This window comes from Lygodium microphyllum, chromosome 26 (genome assembly GCF_053477565.2).
Source record: "Lygodium microphyllum isolate KBCC chromosome 26, Lygodium_microphyllum_v1.1.10, whole genome shotgun sequence".
Classification (NCBI taxonomy): domain Eukaryota; kingdom Viridiplantae; phylum Streptophyta; class Polypodiopsida; order Schizaeales; family Lygodiaceae; genus Lygodium; species Lygodium microphyllum.
Window position 1 is genome coordinate 93,190,593 of NC_141160.1, and position 24,767 is coordinate 93,215,359.

At 40.5% G+C, this 24,767-nt stretch overlaps 1 protein-coding gene across 1 annotated transcript in view; it reads left to right on the top strand.

The window, feature by feature from the left end:
• Positions 1 to 24,767, top strand: part of EMB2016 (mRNA methyltransferase EMB2016) — a 150,304-nt gene that overhangs the window by 45,815 nt on the left and 79,722 nt on the right. The window contains exons 3-16 of the mRNA XM_087667905.1: positions 19,466 to 19,589; positions 19,745 to 20,383; positions 20,469 to 20,843; positions 20,950 to 21,060; positions 21,156 to 21,341; positions 21,636 to 21,777; positions 21,881 to 22,062; positions 22,630 to 22,715; positions 22,795 to 22,843; positions 22,920 to 22,974; positions 23,063 to 23,580; positions 23,724 to 23,823; positions 23,946 to 24,079; positions 24,277 to 24,344. Coding sequence (XP_087524031.1) covers positions 19,466 to 19,589; positions 19,745 to 20,383; positions 20,469 to 20,843; positions 20,950 to 21,060; positions 21,156 to 21,341; positions 21,636 to 21,777; positions 21,881 to 22,062; positions 22,630 to 22,715; positions 22,795 to 22,843; positions 22,920 to 22,974; positions 23,063 to 23,580; positions 23,724 to 23,823; positions 23,946 to 24,079; positions 24,277 to 24,344 — 2,769 coding nt within the window. The remainder of the gene's footprint in view (positions 1 to 19,465; positions 19,590 to 19,744; positions 20,384 to 20,468; positions 20,844 to 20,949; positions 21,061 to 21,155; positions 21,342 to 21,635; positions 21,778 to 21,880; positions 22,063 to 22,629; positions 22,716 to 22,794; positions 22,844 to 22,919; positions 22,975 to 23,062; positions 23,581 to 23,723; positions 23,824 to 23,945; positions 24,080 to 24,276; positions 24,345 to 24,767) is intronic.

Genomic DNA, 24,767 nt, shown 5'->3' on the forward strand with positions numbered 1-24,767 from the left:
AGTATATACGTCTACCCCAAGCACTCATGCCACCTCTCCCTTTTGGGCCATAGAGTTTATTCTGCATTGGCTTTTAGATTTTTATGCTCAAGGCAATAAGATGCATCGAATACACACTAAGCCCTTTCGAGCCATAGGAGGATCGATTGGTATCATGGCGTCGTCGTGACCACTGCAATGCGCACCAGAGGTTGCTTCTACTTCTTCTAGGGTTTCGAGAGACAATGATTGTTCAACCCCTTGTATTACTTTGGCTCTGTAGTTTGTTTCACCGAGAAACAGTGACTATTGCCCATCCTTGACTTAGGTTGAGCCTCTCTTTCTTCCCACCCTCAACTACTCCGGTTCGAGAGGCCACCTATGGACCCCCCCAGATACCTTTTTCGGTACAACTGACGACACTTCCTTTATCATCAAATGATTTAGAGTCCATGATCCATGAGTTTTTAGATTCCCTATCTCTTGTAGAGAGGGCTTTAGAGGTGGATGTACTCTCTTTGCCCTTAGAGGGGGACTTCTACTTGTTCGGCTTTTGAGGGGACCCTCCCCCACCACCCTTAGAGGGGGCACCTCCTCATCACGAAGTTTGTTAGCCACCGTTTACTCTTTTGGGATGGCTGTTCTTGAGCAGTCATTTCTCCTCTTAATACCTAAGATCTTCAGAGACCTCTTAGATCAAGACCTTGGAGGTTCAATTGTGACTTGGTGACGAGACCTTTGAATTCCTTCTTGGATGGAGCTACGGAGCTAGTGGCTTCTCTCGCAAGGCGGAGTTAGGTTCTATAGTTCATTTCGTCTGCTGTTCCTTACTATAGGTTACCTTGCAGGTGGAAATCTTGGATCTTTGGGATCCTCTTTTCTTCATCATCTCTCTCTTTGGTCCTCTTTCTTCATCCCTTTTTGGGGCTTGAGAGGGGGTGTTGAGAAACCACTTCTTTAGTTCACACACTTCATTTAGGGTTTCACAGTGACAGCCCCAAAAAGGGTTGGTATCCACATTTTGGTTGCTTTTTCAGTGGACGCCCACACAATGATGCACCACCCTAAACAGCTTATGCCTATAAATAGGCAGTAAGTTCATTCATTCTTGACTACTTGTTTAGTCATTCTTCACCACCTTCTGTCATCTCCACTCCCTCTTCAGTCATTCTTGACCACCCTCTTTGGTTACCACCACCACTTTCCTTCTCTCACCAGCCCCTTTCACTGCCCTCACACCGCTTTAGGAGAACATTGCGGTACGTGGCATGTGGTTGTCTTTACCTTTCCTCTTTTGCTTTAGGCGCCTTGTTCCAGTATCAGGCCTTGCGTTTGGAGTATCTTTCATTTGGTGTCACTATCATTTGCTTGGCGTCAGCACCCTTCTCCTTCAAGCTCTACCTTCACCTGCGTTTTTCAGTGTTGAGATCTTCTTCTTGCTTGGCGTTATCATCTCTAGCTTAGTCTCAGCATCCTAGCCTCTGGCGATAGTCTCCATCACCGAATGTCAGTGATTTCATCACTCGTTTATCATAGGGACTTTTGGGACTTGCGTTTTTCTAGCCTAGCTTCTCCTCCATCACTTAGCGTCACTCGTTTGTCACAGGGGACTGTTGGGACTTGTGTTTTTTCAGCTCGACTCATCGTCCATTATTTGGCATCATTATTATCCACCTGGCATTGGCATTTGGGTTGCTCTCTCTGCGTTTGATAGCTCTGTTGCTTTGGGATTTGCGATTTGTTGCCCAAGTCACTCCTTGGTATCAGAGGACTGTGGTTACTCCCTTGAGAGTTGGCCATCATCTTCCACATCTTCGATGGCATCAGAGGACTATGGTTGACTCCCTCGACAGGTGTCTTTCAGCTTCCAGTGATTACTTCTATAGCCCTTTGCTTGAAAGATTGTGTTTTGCTCCCTTCACTATGCAAATATCCCACAGGTGTTGCCACTTGATTCGGATAAGACAATGAGTTTATCTTTTGAGCTTTGACTCCACTGTATCAACTTTTCTTCTCATAGCATGATTTAGTACATCCTCAACGTGTTCTTGTGTTTTTGAGTTTCTATTCTCTCTTAGTGTTTGGCGTACACACATTGCATTACTCCCCACAAACCCTACTATGTCTCGGCAGCATCGCTTATTTTGACATGGTATCAGAGCATAGTTGTTATTTTTGACATGATCACCATTCTCTTGGATGACGAAAGGCACAACAAAGATGTTGGCATAGCACTGGCAGCATTTTACACCAAGAAACAACCACCCAAGTGTCAATATTGCGAGCGTATTGGCCACAATCTTGACGAATGCTACAAGAAGAAAGAGGAGCAGCACGTTCAATATGCCGTTGCTAATACCTTATCAGATAGTGGGCTTAATGAGCTACCTACTAGTTTTGACAATGCCCTTAATGTATCTGTTGAATTATTGTCTCTCAGCAATACTGAATCCTATCAATACGCGTGTTGAATTAGATCATAAATAAATAAATAATATGTTTTGGAATTAACATTGACCATGACAATGCATGTGCTAAGATCTTTTCAAACACATCTTTTTATTGTGTGGGATTTTTATCCTAAAAGATTTACTCTTTTTTAATGAGTAGGAGTTATATTTTAGGGAGGGTTGTAACCACTTACTGCATGACCTTGGAGTTAATTTGGAAAGTTATGCCCATGTATTCGGCCTTTGGTCATGTGTCCAGTGCCTCTAAGCCACGTATGCTTTTGATTAGCGTTTGAGCCATGCACATGCATATTTGAAGTATGCCTTACTTCAGGTCCTTGGGCTTTTCGGTAGACCATGTCATGATCTTTCTTACGTTGCATCTCTCTCATTTATGTATCTTATTTCGAGAATCATTGTACGGGATTAGACACTACCTCTTAGAGGTAAGACCTTTTCTTTCCTTTTTTAAATATTTCATGGCACATGTTTAGGCACCCATGACCCGAAGGAGGGATTTGTTAGATTTATTTATTCTTGTGTGAACACACATGATTGTGTATAAAGTACGTATTTAGGTGTGAACACCTTTTACGGCACTTAGCATTTAAAAAGGATCAAAGGTATAGGTGAATACCTGAGTCTATATATTCAAGCCTTATCGCTTGTACTTTAATCACAAACTATCACATCAATCTATTCAGCTTTTTGTGTATATGTAAGAGTTCTCTTTCTCTCTCTCTCTCTCTCTCTCTCTATCTATCTATCTATCTATCTATCTATATATATATATATATATATCTCATGGAGCTTCAGCCTCTATAGCTGACTGGTCCATCTTCTTGAGTTGCGTATCCAATAGGCCGTCTTGATAACAAACAATACCCATAACATAATTGGTGGCATTTGTATGAACCTCAAAAGGTTTATTTGGATCGATGATCTAGAACACCGGTGTTGGAGTTACCAACTATTTCAATGTTTGAAAACATTGATTGAGCTCAGTAGTCCAAATAATTGGCAGACCAAGGTGCTTTTTCTTGTTGTAGGTACTCTTAACCAAAGGTATTAAGGGCTCAACAATATGAGCATAGTTCTTAATGAACTTTTAAAAAAATCAAATGAAATCCAGAAAAGATTTTACTTGCCTTATGCTTCTCGGAATAGACCAATTGAGCACTACTTGAACATTTCCAAGATCAGTCAATGTTGACAGGCGGGTCCCATTAAGTAGTCTCAGCCTTCAAGTCGAAAGAAACTTCTATCCCAATGAGAATTCATCAGTCGCCTTTGGAGTTCGTGTAAGAAGAGTGATGGTAAGTGCATAGCGACTAGTAGTGAGGACTGCCCTAGAGGTCATTGTTTTGCATGCCATCAAACAGAGCACTTTCATGGTGATAGAGAGTATCCACAAAACAAGAAGGTGAAGCCGACTTCAAAGGCTTCAGTAAATATTGTGACATCATAGCTTAGCCAATTGGAAAAGATAGCATGTGAGGTCACACATAATGTAGTCTAACAATTTGTATACGTCTATATAAGAGGTGCTATATTAAGGAACAAACCTTTCTAGTTTTGTTTGAGAATGGTTCTACTCACAATTTTTTTTCTTCTTAATTGATGTAGTGACTTCAACTCCATACGTTATCCATTGTCCAAGAATATCGAGTCCGTTATACGTAGGGCCTAACTATGGATCGTTGGAATCGGATGGTGTCGAGGTTGGATTTTTTGATCTAGCAGTACCATGAGACTTCTGAGTAATGAGTTTTGAATGTGTCGATGTCATCCTTGGCTTACCATGTTTTTTGATAGATTTTCCTCTTTGTATATTGACTATAAAATTCTTGTATGCTCTTTTGAGCTTGATGGTCGTTATCATGTGATTGAGAGATCTGTACCCTTCAGTTCGAAAGATGAGGACAAGATAGCTAAGCAACTTTCCGAATATCTAGCTACGTGTTTTATTGAACATAGTAAGTTTTTGTGGGCACACCAATCCTCTTTAAAAATAAGGATGACATGATGGGCTTTTGTGGAGGTTACAAAGGTCTCAATAAGATCACGTCAATAGCAATATTTGTTACCTAGGATGTATGATCTTATAGATTGGCTCTGTGGTGGACACTATTTCGGAGGGATCACTGACTACCATTAGATACAGATAGTGCTCAGGATGTCCCAAAAAGTTTATTTTGAACATGGTATGGCCATTATTAATTTTTGGTCCTACCTTTGGGATTAACTAATGCTCTTGGAACCTTTTAGCAGAGGATGAACAATTTACTTGGTCCGTATCTTGGAAAGTGGATAGTTGTTTTCTTGACGACATACTTATCTAAAGTAAGTCGTTGGAGGAGCATGCACAGGACTTGCGTATCATCTCATGTTTCTTAAGATGAGAGCAATTGTTTGAAAAACTATCCAAGTGCAAATTTTTTCACACGGAGCCTTTATATCTCGGGCATGCCATATCCATTGATGACACTCGTATTGTTCCTGAAGAGGTTTGAGTAGTGCTCAATTAACCTATTTTGAGGACCATAAGGCAAGTAAAATATTTTTTGGATTTTATTGGGCTTTTTCTAAAGTTCATTAAGGACTATGCCTATATTGTTGAACTTATAATATATTTGCTCAAGGGTTTTGGAGAGCAGGAAAAAGCACGTTAGTTTACCAGTTATTTGGACTAGTGAGTTCGATCAATGTTTTGAGACATTGAAGTGGCTAGTCACTACTATATTGATGTTGCAGATTATTGATCCAAATACACTTTTTGAAGTGCATACAAATGTGAGTAATTGGTCTATGGGTGCTATTCTTTATTAGGAGGGTTGACTTGTTGCATTTGGGAGTTGTAAACTTACGGATGCCCAAACATGTTACACCACTCAAGAGAATTGTTGGTAGCTATCCATCTGCTGAAAATTTGGTGTCATTATTTGTATGGTGCGTGGTTCATTATTTGGATTGACTACCATTCATTGAAATACCTTTGTTATTAGCGTGATCTCTGTGGTCGTAAGGTAAGGTAGGTAGAGCTTATGCAGAAACTTGACTTAAAGATGTGTTATCGAAATTGCTACTAATACGGTTGCTGATGCCCTTAGTAAGATCCTGAAGTTAATGTGTTGTTTTTCTTTGAAATGTCGATGGTGTCTGGTTCATTATTTGGATTGACCACCATTCACTAAAAAATATTTGTAATCAACATGATCTCTGCGGCTCTAAGGAGAGATAGGTAGAATTTATGCAGGAATTTGACTTCAAGATGTGTTATCGGAAGCGTGCAATTTATATGGTTGTTGACGCCCTTATTCGGATTTTGAAGTTAATGCCTTGTTTTTCTTTGAAATATTGACGGATTTCCATCTTTCTTTGTAAGGGCATTGCCAAAAAGATCCTCACTTTGGCAGGATTTGTCAAGGAGTCTAAGATGGACCTAGTAGCTCATGGATCTTGGAGGGTTTGGACGCTTGAAAGTTGGGTACTGAGAGAAAGATCGTGGAAAATATCAATATGATTCACAATGGATTACGTTTTAAATGAGGCAAAGTGTGTGCGCCTGATTATCAAGATATCATCAAGAAAATTTTGTATTGCATCATGATGTGCGAGGAGTGGGACACCGTAGCGTACATTGGACTTTAGCCTTACTCGTCACTTTTATTTACCGCACATGATGACTTTGGTTGAGTCTTACATGCGTGAGTCCCGGTAATGCCAGCTTAATAAAGTTGAACAACACAAACAAATGGGGATGTTACATCCTTTACAAATTCTTGACAAGTAGAGTAGCATCACAGGGACGTGAATTTGTGATGCTTTGCTTAGCATTTGGTTTAGTTATTATATCAAATGTGCAAATGTGAGAAGCGCATGTGTTGTGCATGTCAATTAAGTTGTAATGATAGACCTAGGACCCCAAGATATAAGTGGGTGTCAATACTAAGTGGTGCATTGTGTTAGTTTGGGCCTATGATATTTAATTAGCCATTAAATGTCAATGGTGACATTAGGAATTGGGCATTAATTAATTAATTAATACTAGTTCAAGGTTAATTACTTAGGATCACGAGGGAGTCAAAATGGCATAGCCAATTTGATTGTGGATGGGCACATTTAATTTTCTGGACAAGGACAAGGGCTGGAATTAATTTTCAAAATGATTAATTCTGAAAATCAATTAAATGACTGAAAAATCTAATTACAAGGCTGCCACTTGGCAAAACTTGCCAATGAAAGTGAAGGAGAGGCTAATAGAGGCTGGTTGAGGGCAATTCCAGCCATTTCAGTGGATTGTGGAGGTTGAGAGAGGAGAGAGTTCTGTCTGAGCAGGTATCAGCAGGTTTTTGCCATTTCCAGCCAACTTCCAAGGCTCCTACTACATGCACCAGCTCCAATAGGGAGAGCAGCAGCTGGAGATTCCATCAAGGGCTGGATGACATCTATTTGAGGCCTGGAGGCTTCTGGGCAATAACATTAAATGCTGTTTCACAGCAGAAAACAGCTAGTTCTAACACTTTCTTGGGATAGAAATGGGAAATTTCTCTATCGTGAACTTTCTTTCTCCTCTACAAGCAATCCCTCGCAATTCTCAGCCATTTTTGCAGATTTAGTCATAGAAGGTGGACAACAGATTATTTACTGTGGTAAACCCTAATTTCTACTATGGAAGGCTTAGTGAGTAGATTAGTCATTTCATGAGTGAGTCTATGCATGTATTGTGGGTTGGGCACATTATTGTGCATTTCTTTTGTAGGTGCTTGACTTGTTGGGGCCTGATTTATGGTTGATTGGGCATTTTAGCTGGTCAAGTTGCATACTTTATTATTGTTCATGCTGGCCAACATTTTTCTGAACGTGGCCTATATATTGCTCGGCTTCCTCCTCCATAGTTCATTCACTTGTAGTATTCGAGAGCTAGGCCTGTCGGAGAGAGGGAGTTGATGTTAGTGCCCACATAGCCAGTGACTCACCAATGTACGTGACTGTCTTATATTTGGTATATGGATTCCATTTTCCAAGCATATCTTTGAGTTCTTCCTTTGTAATGTTCTTGTCTTTTCTCCTTTGTCACAGTCTCTCTTTCTTTTCTCTTGTGTTGTGCAGTCTATTACAACAATCTTCTACATTGCACCCTCTTTTTACATGGTATTAGATGCCCGTGTTAGGTTCCCGAGTGCTGTTGTTTGCTGTTGCAAGATTATCACTTGTTGCTGATTTCCCCTGGCTGCTGCAATCCGTTTTCAGGCTTTGCGACACTTGTTTGTTGCAAACCGTCAAGTTTCCACCTTGAGATTTGGTGTTTGCGTTTGTATTTTTTGCATCATCTTATTCATCACTTGTTCCATTTAATGCTCCTATTGTCTGCGTTTCGTTGTACAACTGCTGCGTTTTGTGCATTCAATGCTCCTTCTAGCTCAGCGACAACATTTTGAGGCTTCTAATGGTGATTCTTGGACGTTTTCTTCTTGTTGAGTCTTTATTTTATAGTCATTTTTGTGATCAGTTGTCTTCCCATTGCTTGTGAACTCATGTAAGTGCAGTCTGTGTTGTGTTGCACTGTCTCTTGTTTCCTTTATCTTCTCATCCTATCCTCTCTAAATGGCACCGCCTTGCTATTCCGCTGTTGATAAAATTCATGGCCTTGATTACTTCACTTGGGAGTGCTATTATGAAAGCATGGTTTGTACAGAAGTGATTATAGTGTGTGTTTTCAAGAGCTATTGAGTTGCAATTTGAGTATCTCCGGCCTCCCACTCCTCTTCTAGATGTTTGGGACTAAGAGAAACATGAGGAAGTTGTGCTTACATGAGATACATATGATGGTTATTCTCTGATGGATTTCTAAAGAGGTTCTATCGATTGTCGCCTCTTGCAAGCCAGCAAGGCTTTCTCATATGTCCTTGATGGTGCTTGAGCATCAGGCGTCATTGAGATTATAGGGGAGGCTTCCATATTGATATGGTGGCCACAATGAGGCATTTGCAGCTTCAGAGAGGGGTGACAAAAAGAAGTTGAAGGCCTAGTGCTATCATTATTGACAAGGATTGTAAGGAGTTAATGGCTTCGAGGAAGAAGGAGAAGAAGAAGTAGGTGGATGCGGACTCTTCTGTTCAGTCATTCTCATTCTCCTTTGATTTTGATTCAGCTCCTTCAGCAAAGGCGAAGACTAAGGTGCGGAAGGGATCAATCTTTTGGCGAGTGCCAGAGGGGGAGTGTGAGAGCATGGTGAGGTAGGGCATGTGAGCTTCATCTATATAGGTATACATGTGCACAAGATCCAAAGAGGAATATTCCTTGATGTATCGATTGAAGTTTGACATGTGTGAAATCTTGGAGTTGGAATTGACATCCAGATTTATGATGGGCTGCTACTTAATCGAGAGTGTGAGTGGCTCCTAGTTTGAGCTCACATGAGGGTCACTTTGGCAGTTTGGCTAAAGGAATGGAATCTATGGCTACATATGCTTAGAGACATTGTTGTTAGGGCGATCGTATATTGCTGCGAGGCATTGTTGATAGACATAGAGAGCTGCTATGATTCTTCTCCATTTTCAGAAGCTGACATGATCGATATCGACATCGGGTTCTCTTTGAGACATCTTGGTGGTAGCTTGATCAGCCATTGCTTGGTTACTCATGGTCCTATTCTGATGGTCATTGTCGTATGTCGTATGACGAGTCATTATCTTTGTATCATTGTATTGTATCATATCACTTATGATCTAAGAGAGTGTTAGTAGATTAGTCGTTTCATGAGTGAGTTTGTGCATGTGTTGTGGGATAGGAATATTATTGTGCATTTCTTCTATATGTGCTTGATTTATTGGCTTCTTCCTTCATAATTATTCATTCAATTGCAGTATTCTAGAGCTTGTCGTGTTGGAGAGAGGAAGCTAGTGCGAGTGCCCACATAGTCGGTGACTTATCATTGTATAGGATTGTTCCATGTTTGGTATATGAATTCCATTTTCCGAGGATATTTTTGAGTTCTTCCTTTACACTGTTCTTGTCTTTTCTCCTTTGTCACAGTCTCTCATTCTTTTCTCGTGTTGTGTAGTCCATTACAACAATCTTCTACACTTCCGTCACTACACTCACTTTTAACATAATCAACTATTGGAATTCGTGGAATTGCCAAAGATTTTAAGAAGCTAGCTATTCCAATTGAATTCGGGGCTAGATTTGACTAGTCATGGGTCAATTAGATGCGAATCCCCAGTCAGATTGAGGGGAAAATCGATAAGATGGCTTGCCAATGATAGTAAGAGGCTTTTGGATAATGAAGGAGATCAAAGGAATCTCAAGCATACTTGATCCAATTGCAATTCAAGTTAAAGAGATACCACAAGGAGTGCCAATTTTGGGGACAACAGGCGGTCCATTGTCCAAGATTAAGTGGTGACATTTCAATTTCAATTTATGTGAATTTATTACTTGCTGTAATTAGTGTTAAATTAGGTCATTTCCACCCTTTTTTAGAAGGGTAGCTAGTTTCAAGTTCTATGGATTTTGTAATAGGATTACTTTGTATGAATTGAGATCATGATGCAGTTTGGGTCATGAACAACCAATTGACAAAAATGGTTTGATTCATTCCCACAAAGGCGACTATGAAAGCCATGTGTTGGCTAGTCTCTTTGTTGAGCATCCTTGTGGAGTTTACGGTTTGCTCGATGAAATAATTAGTGATCGAGCCCTTAAATTCATTGGTCATTTTTGGTAGATGGATTAGCAAAAATTGGAAACTCAATTATCCTTGTCGTCCTCAGAGCATCCTAATACCGATGGAGATTTTGAGGACAACTTTAACTATGGAGGATATGCTGCATGCATACATCTCACACAGATAATTTGATTGGGAGTGTTACCACCTTGATTGAGTTTGCTAATAATAATACTAAGCATTCGACTATTACCTATAACCCGTTTATACCTATGTATGATTATGAGCAGAGACCATTGATTTTTGTTGACAAGGGAATCAAGGTGTAGTCCGTGGTTGACTTTTTACATGATATATAGGAGATGATGATTGGGAGGAAAAGCATGAAAATGGCCCAAGATCGTGGCATGTTGTATGCTAATCAATATTGTACTGGAGAGCAAAAGGAGGGCATGTAGGTAGAAGATAAGTAGCGTATTCTGTGAGCTTGACTTACCCTCAGAGGTTCAAGTTCATCCTGTGTTTCACATGAGTCATTTAGAAAAGCATCTAGGACAAGGTGAACTTAGTTCTGATTGAGGAAGTCCTACAACTTGAGGAAACTAGTTGGATGCTCACTTCTCTTTCCATTGTGCTCTCTCTCTCTCTCTCTCTCTCTCTCTCTCTAGATGTTGGAAGGCAAGTCCTAAAAAGGGTGGCTTCTATTCCTTAGATGAACTCGAGCCTTGGAAATCCACTCCACAGAATATTCAGAAAAGAATAGATGTATCATATTATTATTGTGCTCATTGCCAAGGCATTGGTCATGTGGATAAAAAGTGTCGTTGAGCCTTACACACTAGAAGCATCTCAATATGAAGCGCATTAGCATGTAGGTTCTCATGTCTTTCCTATGGCACTTGCACATTGGGCCTATATGAGTTGGCTTGACATGGATTAGCTATATTAGGAGGTTGTATATCGAGAGTAAATAGTTTGCCAGCATGCATACCTTTTTCAATGAACCTACAACCATTACTCGGGTTTTCTACATAATAGTCATCATATCTAAATGGAATATGCAGTCTTTGTTCCACTATCTCATTGACACGAACTAGGTTCTTAGCCCCCTTGGCATAAAGCAATCCAAGAGTCTTGGTGCCTGCAAATAACAGAAAACACTCCTTACTGTTTGCCAATCTGACATGCGTGGGCTGTGCATATATCTGCTCAAGGCTGAAACTGCAAACTGAATATTTGGCCTTGTATTGTATAAATAAATGAGGGAGTCAAACTATTGGAGCATATTTATGGATGTCAAATATATCACAGCTATCATGCAAAGACAGCCTAAGTCCAGAGTCTTCATCGGTGTGCTTGCTGGCTTGCAACCTTGGAAGCTAAATTTCTCAAGGAGTTTAGAAATATATCTGGATTGTGACAATCCAATGCCTCTAGCATCATAAATAAACTAAATGCCCAAATAGTAATGCTAAGGCCCCAAATCTAACATATCAAAAGTTTGTTGCAAACTTTTCTTAAATGCTGAAATTTGATCAGTATGTGTCCTTGTGAGCAAAAGATCGTCCACACAAAGATAGATGACCAGCAAGGATCCCCCCTCTTTGCATACGTAAAGAGTACACTTTGATGGGCTGCTTATGAACCCTTGGCTGAGTAAGAAGGCATTAATTTTTGCGTACGAAGCTTGTGGAGCTTGAACCATACAAGGCCTTTTTCAGCTTGCATACCAAGTGTTCGGATCCTTTAACTGCAAAACCAATGGGCTGTTATACATACACTTATTCTTGACGTTCCCTATGTAAAAGTGCAGTTTTAATATCAAGCTAGTGCACAATCCAATCCTAATGGGAAGTCAATGCAATCATATACCTCAAGGTAGCCTTTCTTTTGTGCATAGCCTTTTGCCACAAGCCTAGCTTTATACTTATCAATGGATTTATCCGCTTTTCGTTTCAGCTTATAAATCCATTTGGTACCAATGACTTTCTTTCCAACATGCAATGTAACTAAATCCCATGTTTGATTCTTCATGATAGAATCATATTCAGCTTGCATTGCTGCCATTTAATGTACACTCTGTTGTGCATCCTCAAAAGAACCGGGCTCAACATCATCATGTGTGTTTGCTACCATATCAAACTCCATAGCATTGGCATAATCATGCAGATCTGTTTGTCTTCGAGTAGGACAAGCAAGATGAGCATTCAAATGACTATGTCATGAGGACATGTATTTTTGAAACCTCACTTAACATGTGGATTAATTTTTAATCACATGATTAAGTAAATTTTGCACATGTGAGGTGCAAGTGGGGTTAGAGTAAATTTACGAGCTTGGGACTCAAGAAAATGACGGGATGTCAAAGGAAAAAGTTGCTGTAAGTTATGTTGCACATGTACTTGGTGGCATCTGGTGTCAATTGTTGGTCTAGGTCATTCATTTGGCCATAAGTATCAGTTGGTGACACTAGAGATGTGGCGTTTAATGGTACCTAACGTCGATCTAATGGTCAAAGATGGCATAGAGAGACTCGAGAGTGGAAGATGCCTAGGTAATTTAATTATTGGCCAATTAGATTATTTTTCTGGGCACTGAAATAATTATTAGATTAATTTTTTGTAATTAAAGACTGAAAATTAATATTTAATGATGGATAATGTTGGCAAAACCATTTGGAAAGGTTGCCACTTGGCAAACTTGCCCATACAAGTTGGTAAAAGGTTGAAGAAGAGAAAAAACAAGATCATTCTTGCTGTAGCAAATGTGGGAGAGTTGTGAGCAGCCATGGCGAGCCTATTTTCAGCCATTGCAGCTAGCCATGAGTGAGTTTTGAGGAGACGGTTGCAGATTCGAACCCTCCAAAGACGGGCGATTGCATCAAGGTACAAGGTGACAACTGATTTGGATGTCTCAGTTGTAGGCAACTTTTTGCTTTAGAAAGGAATTCAGTAATGAAGACATATATTTCCCCCCTCGATTCGAATGGAGAGTCTTAATCTTATATCTAGATTGATTTTTCACATATGCAGTAAAAGCCAAAAATGCATCAGTCACCTTTGACTTTTTAATTAATGAAAAGACCCAACAAAAATGTGTAAAGTCATCAATGAAGGTAACAAAGTAAAAACATCCACCCAATGACTTTGTTTGCATGGGTCTACATATATCTGAATATGCAATCTGCAACCTGGCTTAGCTTTGAAAGCAACATCATGAGGGAAGGAAAACTAATGGGTTTCCAAAATGCATTCCTCACAAATGTGCTCATCAAGAGGTCTCTCCAAGAGAGGTAAGCCTTCTAGCATTTGAGTATGTTGCATAAGTGTCATATTGCTATAATTCACATGCCCCATTCGAGCATGCCATAACTTTGTCTGTAACATAGGACGAGTAAGACTAGATGCCAAATAAACTGACTGATTAACAGAGTGAGCATCTAACTCATAAAGTCTATGACATAATGTGCCAGTGAGTACCAAAGTTAAGAATTTCTTATGCCTGACCATGCATTTGTCATCATAAAAAGTGACATGCATTCCACATTTTGCTAAAGAAGGAATTGACAATAAATTCTTCTTTATTCTTGGCACATATAATGCATCATGCAAACGGAGAGTAGAGCCATCAATGGCTTGTAAAATAATCTCTCTAATATCTCTAACAAGATAAGATGCATTGTTGGCACATTGTATTGAGTTGCCAATTGGAGCTGCAACAACAGAAGTAAACAAATCCTTGCGAGATATAATGTGCTTAGAAGCACCATTGTCAAAAGACCAAGTACTAGCATCCTTCGTAGAGCTGAATGCATTTAAATCCCAACAATAATGACCAGCAGTCTAGGGTATACAACCCTCTATCTTCTCAGTGCGAGTGTCCTTCTATGTTGTGGATTAGATCATTGTCAAGATACATTGCAAGTGTTTATTCCCTCTTTCCCACGGGGCAAAAAAACAAAAAAGAAATGGAATCCTTCCTCTATTAGGCCTTAATTCATGCATTGCCTCTCCTTCTATAGTAGGTTCAAGTCTTGTTAATTCTAACCCTCTTGTCATACACCATGTAGGCCCCACTCAATTCTCTATTAAGTCAGAGACACAATGCCACCCTGTTCACTAGTTTCATGACCTTTTTCTCTACCTTCTTTCAAACCCTCTTCAAATAGTGCACATCCAATTCCGACACCTCGATTTTTGTTTGGTGTTACTTCCTTGGACCAAGAATCCTCTCTGGGGCTATGTAAGTTGGGTCATATTCCGAGGTCTTGGTTGCCCGTCTTTGCTGAGCGTTGGTCATGATTTGGTAGCCCTCTTGCTCTCATTGAAGTCGGAGGGCATACCATTGTCGCAAGAAAGAGGATCCTTTGCAGCCAGCTGCTTTAACTTCGCAATTTCTTGGTCGGTGGCAAGCACCATTCCCTTGTCGTAAGACGTAATGAGGCGTTGCTTGCATGCTTGTTTGCGGGAAATATTGGTGACAATGAGTTCCTTAGTTGCTTGGGGAGCCTTAATAAATACAAATTCTGATTCTTCCCATGAGCAAGGCAACGTGAATACTTGCGTTGCTAAAGGCTTGTCTAAAACACTTAGATCTAATCGATCATAGCTTTTAGCAAGTGTAGTAAATGTGGCATCCAAACACTGAAGGCAGCCAACCAAGTCATTGCTTGCATTTTCAGCTAAGTTTGCAACTAAGGTAAGGATTGATCGTCGTTCGTAAGCGGGCTTAAGACCTATTGGAATGACCTCTCTTTTTACAATAATGGCACTTGCCCTTCTTAGCTTGTGTGCCCCTTGCTTCTTGTTGTTCTGTGAAGTTCTAGAACTTCCAAAACTCTACAAAGCATTCTTGGGCTGATTGCCCTTACCTTTTTGCTTTGCCACACAAGCTTGTTCAGAAGCTACTAATTCCGCACCACTAGTCTTTTTTGTTTGGTCTTCTTCCAACAATGAGCTAATCAATTGAAGAAAAGTAAGTGGCTATGGAGAAATCCGCATTGTAAGATTCAATGCAGTGTGAAATGCCAAATAAGACGGCAGCAAAGAGTTCAAAGTAGTAGAAATCATTTGAGTACTAGAATAATACTTATCTACATTGATCAACCGCTCGTGCAAGTCCTGAATTTTATTAAGGTGATTTTGCATAGCATCACCTTCTTCCATCTTCACATTTTCAAGCTCCTTCAAAAACGAAATGCGTGCTTCATTCTTACGGGCAAACATGTGCTCAAGTGTAAGCCATGCTACTCATGAAGTAGTAGTAGAACGAATATGTGGGATTATCGACCGCTGAATTGCCACTGAAGTAAGTGACAATGCTTGGGCATCCCTAGTGTCTCAAGCCCTATGAGCAATTGTTGTTTGGGATGATGGTTGTGCGGTAACTTCTTGCCTTTGTCCATGTCCTATTGCTTGGTGAGGGGTTGCTTTTGCACCCTCTTGCCTTTGTTCACAACCTCTTGCTTGTGGAGGGGTTGTAGGAGCCAAATCACTAGGATGTACTTCTTCCCCCACTGACATAATCCCAAAAGACCTTTTGCAACAAGCACATTTTTCATCATAAAGGACCATAGAGAATAGTTGTTGCCATCCAATCTATCCTCTTTTGAAACATAAGTGAAGACATCATTTGGTCCATGAGTTGCCATGATAAATGTCACTTAATCAAATGCAAAAAGAGCAATTACAAAAGCTGGCTGAGCTAGAAAAATTCAAATTCTCAGAAATTACAGCAAATGCCAAGGTATAATTGACCAAATTTAGTTAGAATAACCACCGAATCATGTCACACTTAATCAATACTCCCCCGATGTGCTGAAATTTTCAAGATTTCAGCAAACAACACACTATCCAAGGCAATACAAGTGCTTAGTAGCACTAAAAACACAAAAGCCCCAAAATTTTACTGCCCACCAATGTGTGTAGTTTTAGTCAATTTCAGACTAACAACACATTACATGTGCTAGTCTCTGCCAAAAATACCAAAAAACACAATTTTTCTAACCGAAATATCTACAAATTTCTTCAATTTGTGCATGGAAGCGCTTGTTGAAGCAAAAATAGGCCTACTCTTGCATAAGCCCTTTGCTTTGGCTCTGAAATTCTGATTAAAGTAATGAAAGCTACTTGTAGTAGCTGCACAGATCTGAATATATGCTGATGTGGCAACTCGAGAGCAAGTAGAACCAGTTCTAAGCTACATGGCTGTTGAGTGGCAGGTTGGAATAGATTTGGAGCAGTTCTAGACTGTGCAGGTGCTGACGTGGCAGTTTGAAACCAACCTTCCTTTCGTGGATAGGTGGTAAATCCCTGATTACAACTTAATTACAGCAGCAAACAATAAATGCAAATCTGAAAATACAAATTTATCTATTGATCTTGGACAATGCACACCCGATTGGCCCCAAAATTGGTGTCCCTTTTGATATTTCTTTAGCTTTATTGAAAAAAAAAGTTGATTTACAATGGGATTCACCCGATCCCCTTCGCAATCCAAACTCCCCTTGCTGTCCAAAATGGCCAGCAAGTCTTCAATCTATTTTGCCCCCTGATTCAGACACTTAATTGGCCTTCACCCACTTCGTAGACGATGGAAATGCCCCAAATTCAATGGTTGGGGAGTCCTGCACGTGAATTTAGCTGAAATTCACCTTTAACCTTGTTGAATCCAAGTCTTGGAGCTTCCAATTTCTAGCACGCTTCCCAAGGCTGTTGCTAAACCCTAATTTTTGTTGTAAATTAGGGTTTACAACAGATAAATTTGCAATTTCTCAGCCTCCAAGGGTCCAAATGCTGAGATCTTCAGAGTAAGGTTGTGAAATGATTTGGAGATGAGAGAGAAAGCTGTAGAGAGAGAGAATTCAGAGTTTTGTTGTGAAGAATGACTGAAAATCAGTCAAATGCAGCTGTTGCCTTGCCACAACAGCTTGTAGATGCAAATAACTGAAGCAAATCAGTCATTTACTATTGCTACCCTATCTCAACAGCTTGAAGATGCTGTCACCTTCTATTGATTGGCCTTCTCCTACCCTTGGTTGCCTCAGAGGATCCTCCAATGGCTGCAAATTAGGCCAGCAACATTTTCTCCCTCTCTCTTGGAGGCTTAATACACTAAAAATGCCTCTCTCCAATCTCTAAAGACGTTTTTTAGTCTTGCATGGCCATTTTTTGACAAGTGGCAGCCTTCCCAAATGGTTTTCCTAGCATTACCTATAATTAAATATTAAATTTCAGTCTTTAAATATTGAAAATTAATCTAATAATTATTTCGGTGCCCTGAAAAATAATTTGAGTGGCAACTTTCATTCCCGAGTGTCTTTGTGCCATCTTTGACCATTACATTGGCTTTAGGTATCATTAAATGCCACTTCTCTAGTCTCACCAACTGACATTTATGGTCAAACGAATGATCTAGGTAAATAATTGGCACTAGATACCACCAAGTACATGTGCGGCACAACTTATAGCAGCTTTTGCCTTTGATATCCCGCGATTTCTTCAGGTCCCGGGCTCGTAAATTTACTTTAACCCCAGTTACACCTTACATATGCAACATTTTCTTAATCACGTGATTAAAAATTAATCCACATATTAAGTGAGGTTTCAAAAATACATGTCCTCATGACAGCCCTCTCCCTTGAAATCCTTGCAATTGTCCTCTATTGCACTGCCAAATAGATCAAAAGCAAAGTACTACACTGAAATTTCCATAGGGCATCATAGTCAACACAACATTGCGCACTGCTATTTAACCATTCCATATACCCAATAAATGCTGAAAATTACGAGCGAACATAACATAGCCTAAGACTCGCAAAGAATCTTAAAAACATTGCCAGATTATCATGTGACATGTCCATTTCTCATGAGCTCAACTCATCTGGCAAAATCAAACCATAGCATAGCATAACCAAGCGTAAACCATAGCTAAAACATCAATGGCATCATAACATATGCTGTTGTCCATGGAACTAGATGTAAACCATTGAAAACTAAGAATAATCTGATCAGTTGTTGATCTGAGAACTGATCAAAAACCGCTGTAAATGTGACCCCAAACTGATCACAAACTTATTGCAAAAATTGACTAGTAATTAATGCAAAAACTGATGCACAACTAATCCAAAAAGTGACCATAAACGGTTCTCAAGCTGATCGAAAACTAAGCTAAAACTGGTCAGAATTTTTGTCTCAAAATTGAGGCAAAATTCATGCTAAATTGATCATAAGCTGATGCAAAAGTATAGTTCTAGTGCCTCCGTCTGCAAACGCAAGCCTAATGAGGTGACGTCAGTTGCGAAGAGTGACACCAGGTGGTGAGGATGAGCCAGATGCTGAAAACGCAGATGAAGATAGCATCTGGGAGTGAAACGCCAGTTGTGGAGTGATGTCAGAAGGGTGGGAAGCAGCCTGGAACCAAATGCAAGGTGGAATTGCCTCTGATGAAGGTGATGCTTGTTGGAGAGAGACTCCAGATAGTGAGGAACCTTTGTGGGAGCTAAATGCAAGAAGGTGGAGCCGCCAAAAGGGTGGAGAATGATGCCAGATAGGGTGGATGGTGATGCCAAGAGAGTGTGGACTCCAAATGCAAGGTGTAGGAGCATAGAAGATGTTGCCAACAATGGAGGATGGATGCCAGTTGAAGAGGAGCACACTGCCACCATAAACATAGCCAACTAAAGACGAAGGTTGGTGCCAGGACAGTGTGGAGATGGTGGTAGGAGAGGAGAGAGAGAGAGATGATGGAAGAGAGAGAGAGTGCTAGAAGACTGACAAAGAGAGAGTGGGAGTGATGGATTGAAGGATCAGCCGCAAGGAATGAATGAGAGAGTGGCCTATAAATAGGCACAGTTATTCTAGGGTGGTGCCCCTTTTTGGGGCTGCAAACCCTAAATGCAAGATGGCTAGTACAGTGAATGTTTGAGTGGTACCCAAAAGTTGAGGAGGCTAACGTGAGGATTGACAGGTCCTACCCAAAAGTCTACTGATATTGGCTTCTCTTTTGGTTGGCAATTGCTAACCTTAGTAGCCTAGACCCATTAGATTGTCTATGGAGACTGGCCACTTAACTGGTTGGTGAGATTGTTAAGCCTAACTTGGTTTAGGCTGACCTATCTCTAGGGTGTGAAGATATATGAAAGGGCCATAACAAGTCTATGAAGATAATTAGACCTAGTTATGTCTAATGTCTATCAATAAAACCATTCTTACTATACAGCAAGAAGCATGTTTCATTGACCAGATTAGATTATCTAATGGGTTGTACTTTCTTCTTACTTTACAGCAAGCAGTTCAGTTTGAAGATTGAGCACTGATATTTTATCAGCAGAATTAATACGAACTGCTGTGGTTTGTGTTTCCAGGGTTAGTTTCCCGCAGTCTTTCGCATTGGAGATTTTTGTTAGAATTGGTGGGGAAGCTCGGTTCAAGCGGCTCTCTCCAGCTTTTTTGTATTCACCATCAGCCTCCAGTGTGCTTGAAGTGCAGGTTATTTTCTAGCTTGAATCATTGTATTGCCCATGTTTAGGATAATCCAGTGGTATTCAAGTTTAAATGTGCTTTAAGTGTTTTTGTAACTTTGTGGTTACCCTTCAACTTTTTGTGGGCCATGTGGTGTTGATGAAAAACTTTCTCAGTAGCAGGCAGCTTTGACAGATCATCTTGTTATAAGGGGTAGCTATCGTGCATTGTCACTCATCATTTATGGAAACTCTGCAAAGGAGTTGGGCCAATTCAATGCTGACCATGATATTGACAGCACCTTGTCAGAGCTTATTTTACCCACTGAATCAGCATTCAAGCTTGAAGATCTTCCAGAGGTCTTGCAAGATGAGACGGGAAAACCAAGAAAGATGGTTTCCCCCTTGAGAAGCTTGCAACTTGTTTATCAGGACCCAGAGCATTCAGTAGCCATGCATCAACTCCTTAGTCTTGCTGTGGAGATCACAAGATTTGTATCAGATCATGTGCTTATTAGAAGAGTTTTTGATATTCTCCTTTCGGCAGCCTCAACCGTATTGGCTGAACATGGGACTGAAAGTGGCTCTAGACAGTGGCCGTCACTAGCAAAAACCCCTGCACGAAGTCAAAGGAAGGTTAAAAATGGATTGAAACAGGCCAGAGATCAAATTCAAGGAGTTGGTGCTGAGCTACAGAGCAAGGGGCTACTTGCTGAAGACTCATTGACTCTGGGGAATATGCCTATAATTATGGAGACAATATGTGCTTGGATTGAGCTGAGCTTCCATCCATCTTCAACAGCAGCATCTGATGTATCTGTGGTATGTGCTAACTAAGCTTTATGTTGTGGTTGATTCTACTGGAATTAGTTTCTTTGCGTTTGAATCTTGTTGCATTGTCAAGCAGGAAGAGTACTTGATGGGGGGTCTAGCATCGGTACAGCTTCTGTGCACAGATGCTCACTGGTGTTTTAAGTTTGTTGTTGCGGGTGGTATGCATCTTCTTATTAATGTGCTACAGTTCGTATCAGCTGATTCATCTGCAACATCATTGCTTGTCTTGGGAGCAATGCGATGTGCTTGTCAATATGCTTTTGCTTGTGAGGCCCTTTTAGGATGGTGGCCTACTGGTACATCACTCAATCAATCAAAGGATTTTAAGAGCATTGGTTACCGTTCGGTTTTGAAGATTTTACTGCAGACCAAGAGACCTAATGTATCCCAACTTGCCTCTGAAGTCCTGCATCACCTCCATGCTTATGAAGTTGCTTCAGAGTTTCAGGTCATACTTCAAGTGTACAGTTTAGAAATGAACTTTATCTAACATCAGTGCTAACATTCTTGAACAAGGAGTTGATCTTATAAGTTGGGCTTTGAAACTTTTGCAGTGTGAAGTGGAATCTCTGCTGGATGTTTCTGTTATGCCAGATGATATGGTTGAAACAAAATTTTCGGAAGCAACTTTGAAAAGGCTCAATTTGTGTTTGCAAAAGCTCACGGTAGAGGCACCTTTCATGTCAAGTATACGCTGTCTCTCAAAATTGTTGTTCTGTACATTAATTGGTATCTATAATATTCGTCTTTTTATTTACAGAGCATATTGAAGCCCAAAGAATTTCCTCAAGATTGGTCACCTGCTCAAAAGGCACACTGGTTGATACTAGATGGGGATGATAATGCCTTTACTTTACCTCCTAGTGCAATTTTCAGCCGGATCACTGCCTCAAAATTCTCTTTGACTTTGAGAGATCTCAATACACACATTTTATCATGTTTGCAGGTATGAAGTTCAGTCTGATATGTGAAATGATTAGCAGTTCCATGTACCGTGTGAAATGTGCAGTTATGCAAGTCAGTGATAACGGCATTTAGTGGCTGAAATTGAAGTTGTTGATGTTTACTGGCCAGTCTTGTGCCAGCCCAGAATAAGTGGTCATTCCTGCCTTTCTTTGGGCCAGACAGCCTTTTAGCTCCATACTTCTGCATTTTTGAGGTTTAGATTGGACTAATATATGTGCTGCTTCCAGTGGAGGAAATCAGAAATGCCCACATGAGTGTTGTACCTTTACCACAGGAAAGGCGCTTTATATCGTCTATTTCAGCACTTTTTTCAGCTCCATGGATGAGGTCAACTTTTGGAAAATTTAAGGACTCTTTACTGGAGCTTATTGGCAATATGGAAGCCTTTATCCTGGCTTTGATCAATTCACGATCAGGTCTGTGCAAAGCACATTCATTTTCATATGTACAAGGCCAATTCTTTTCTGCTGCTTTCAAGTGGAAGCTTTGTTTAAGAGATCAAACACTATTGAACTGCAGGTCTCCTTTTTCTTGCATCTGATCAGGAAGCAGTTGCTGTAATTGTAGCTGGACTTTTAGGAATGGAAGAAGTTGATGGAGGGGATTGTATCAATCCAAGGCATGCTTGCTCCTTAATGTCAGCTGGCTTCATTTGCAAGACTGAAGACATTGGGCACATGCTACATACAAGCCTTTCAGTGGTAGGGCTTAGTATCAATGCCTTAGAAAGCTGACATAAATACGTGTCTTTTGTTCACATTCGAAAAAGCCTGTTAATAAATACATGCAGATTAATAGATGTATGCGTTTTCATTATTTAGAAAGTTGGAATGTATAAGATTATGGGTTGGACCAGAACATCCTAGCGCTTGCACTCTGCAAGCATCAGATCAATGTCAAAATAGATTCCCTGGGCAAACAGTACAAAATGGTTTACTTTCTGCAGTTCCATACGCTTGCAATGTCAAGAAATCAAAGTGAAGCTCTGTTATGTGATTGGGAATTAATTATTAACATGAAATCTCAAAGATGTTCTGTGGGATGATTCTGATTTTTGAGAAAACTTCCAAAGCAAGTCAGTCTCTGGTCACGTGTAGTTCTTAATACCTTCATTCATTTGGATAGAAAATCACCCAAACCCTGCTTCAATCATATGATCCCCATCAGACAGTACTCTTGAAGTCACTCTAAATAGTTCAAGAAAATTTCCCTGAACAATTAATAGGTGCATATATAGGTACTCTAATATCTGTGTCAATCCACTGCAGATTGCTGTGCTGGACCGCTTATTGTCTGCATCTCGCCATTCTGAGAACTTCTTGTGGCTGTTGTGGGAGTTGTCCGTATTCGCAAGGTGTGCTGGTTTTCAGTGACCTTTTTAGTAGCAATATGACTAAAAGCATTTTTGTGACAAGTAGCATAAGTTTGTGCAGGTCAGAAACAGGGAGACAGGCTCTTGCATGTATTGCATTTTTTCCAGAGGTGAGATGCGTCACATGTTATTTTCTGAAAAAGAAATACAGTTGCAACCAGTCTGATCTGTTTGTTTCTATTTCAGGTCTTTCTTGTCATTAAGGAAGCCTTGCAACCAGATTCTCATAATGATATACAAGGTAATGGTTTAACCCGAAAAGAAGAAGAAGGGCTCTGAAGTTGTTTCGTGCAAATATATGTATGACAATATTGAACTTGACGCTGCAGAAGTACGGGCTCTTAAAAGAGCAATTCTGCACTCTGCGGCAGAGATTATGCAAGTCATACTTACAGATCCGATAACGAGCAGTCTTGCAGCATGGATACCTCATGCTTTGTCCTTGCAGAAGGCTTTGCAGTCCTGCTCCCCGACAACCATAGACATAGCAGTTGGTAGTCAGTTTCTAGTCTCAGGGAGCAAAGATGCACTCTGTGCCCGTCTCCTTGATTGGGTTGATGCTGCCGTATTGTTCCAGAAAAAAGGACCAGTTGGACTTCTGCGATATGCTGCAGCATTGATAGTGGGAAGTGTTACATCAGTAGCAGTTGGTGGGGTACCATCCTCTGATCCTGTAGAAACAGAAAACACTCTTGGTGAAACGGCAGTGAATGCAGACCTTCCAACAGTCAATACGTTGTTGGGAAGGGGAGTCACATTGGGGGCTTCGGGAACTGTACTTCCAGATACTGCTATGATACAGCTAACAGTATCAATGCGTATCATGTCTGCAGTATCATGCCATCCAGTAGGTTCTTCATTAAGCACTTCTGAAGCTCTCAAAAGATGCTGTCATTTCTTCTCTTGGTGATATTGAGGGTTCTATTTTAATTGTCTTCTGTGAGCTATTTGATAGTTCATCCCTCTGCTTATTTATTGCTTTCTGAGCAGGGTGTAGCTGCAGTTCTTTATGGAGAAGGTGCAATGGCGATCTTGATTATTCTTTTGGAATATTGTGCTGGTGTCCTTCAAACTTCAACTAGTGACTATGGTACAGTTATTAAATACGTGCCTTATCTGTATGTTAAGCTCGTTGTCTATGCATGGACTCTGGAGTCTATTTATTTGTTCCTTTTGTGAAGTTTGGATTATGGTATGCATATGCTGGAACAGATTATATTGTTGAAGAAGATGGTGAAGCTGATGGAATAACTGAGATGATTTTAGAGCAACAAAGGGAGCAGTCCCTTCTAAGCGTGCTGCTACCATCCCTCTTACTACTACTGAGCATGCTCCGGAGACTGCAGGTAGTTGTTCAATGTATGCGTTTCTATGCTTAACCTGTGGACTGGAGGAATAAAAATGTGGCTGCAAGTTGATAATAGTTTGATTCCTCTGGGGCAAATAGTCTTTCGACAGGCATATGCTGTTGCGGTTTTTATATTCATGTTTTTGCCTTGTTCATCAATATAAAGTAAAATGCGATCAATAACTGCTGTTGCAGTTGACAGGTGAGGAGTATCGCAATACAAGACTTGTGGAGACTCTACTTCAATTGCATCGATGTGTATGGTATGTAATATCTGTGAACATTTGTATGTTGATGTACATTTGACATTGTGCTTCTCTCCATATACTTAGACATGTTTCTAAAGGCACAATTGTGGCTTGTTTGTCTTACTATCAAACCTTATATACTAGCATTACATTCTCGTTGCTCCCTCCGTCTGCAGCAACATTCCCCCCGGTATCACAGCAGCTAGCACGGCAGTAGTGACGTACAATGGAAACCTTTGGTTAGAGGCCGGTGCATTCTGCGAGTGCCCCCCAGGCAAACACCTTGCGTGTCGTCCTTTTTGAGGAACAACCCTTATCCGTCCGTGCCATTGAGTTGGAATTGAAAGAAACAAAAATCTTTGGACAGGTCGTAGGATACTCTCCATCCAGGGTCCAGCTTCGGGATTGGCTTCACTCCACGCTACGCATTGGCATAGC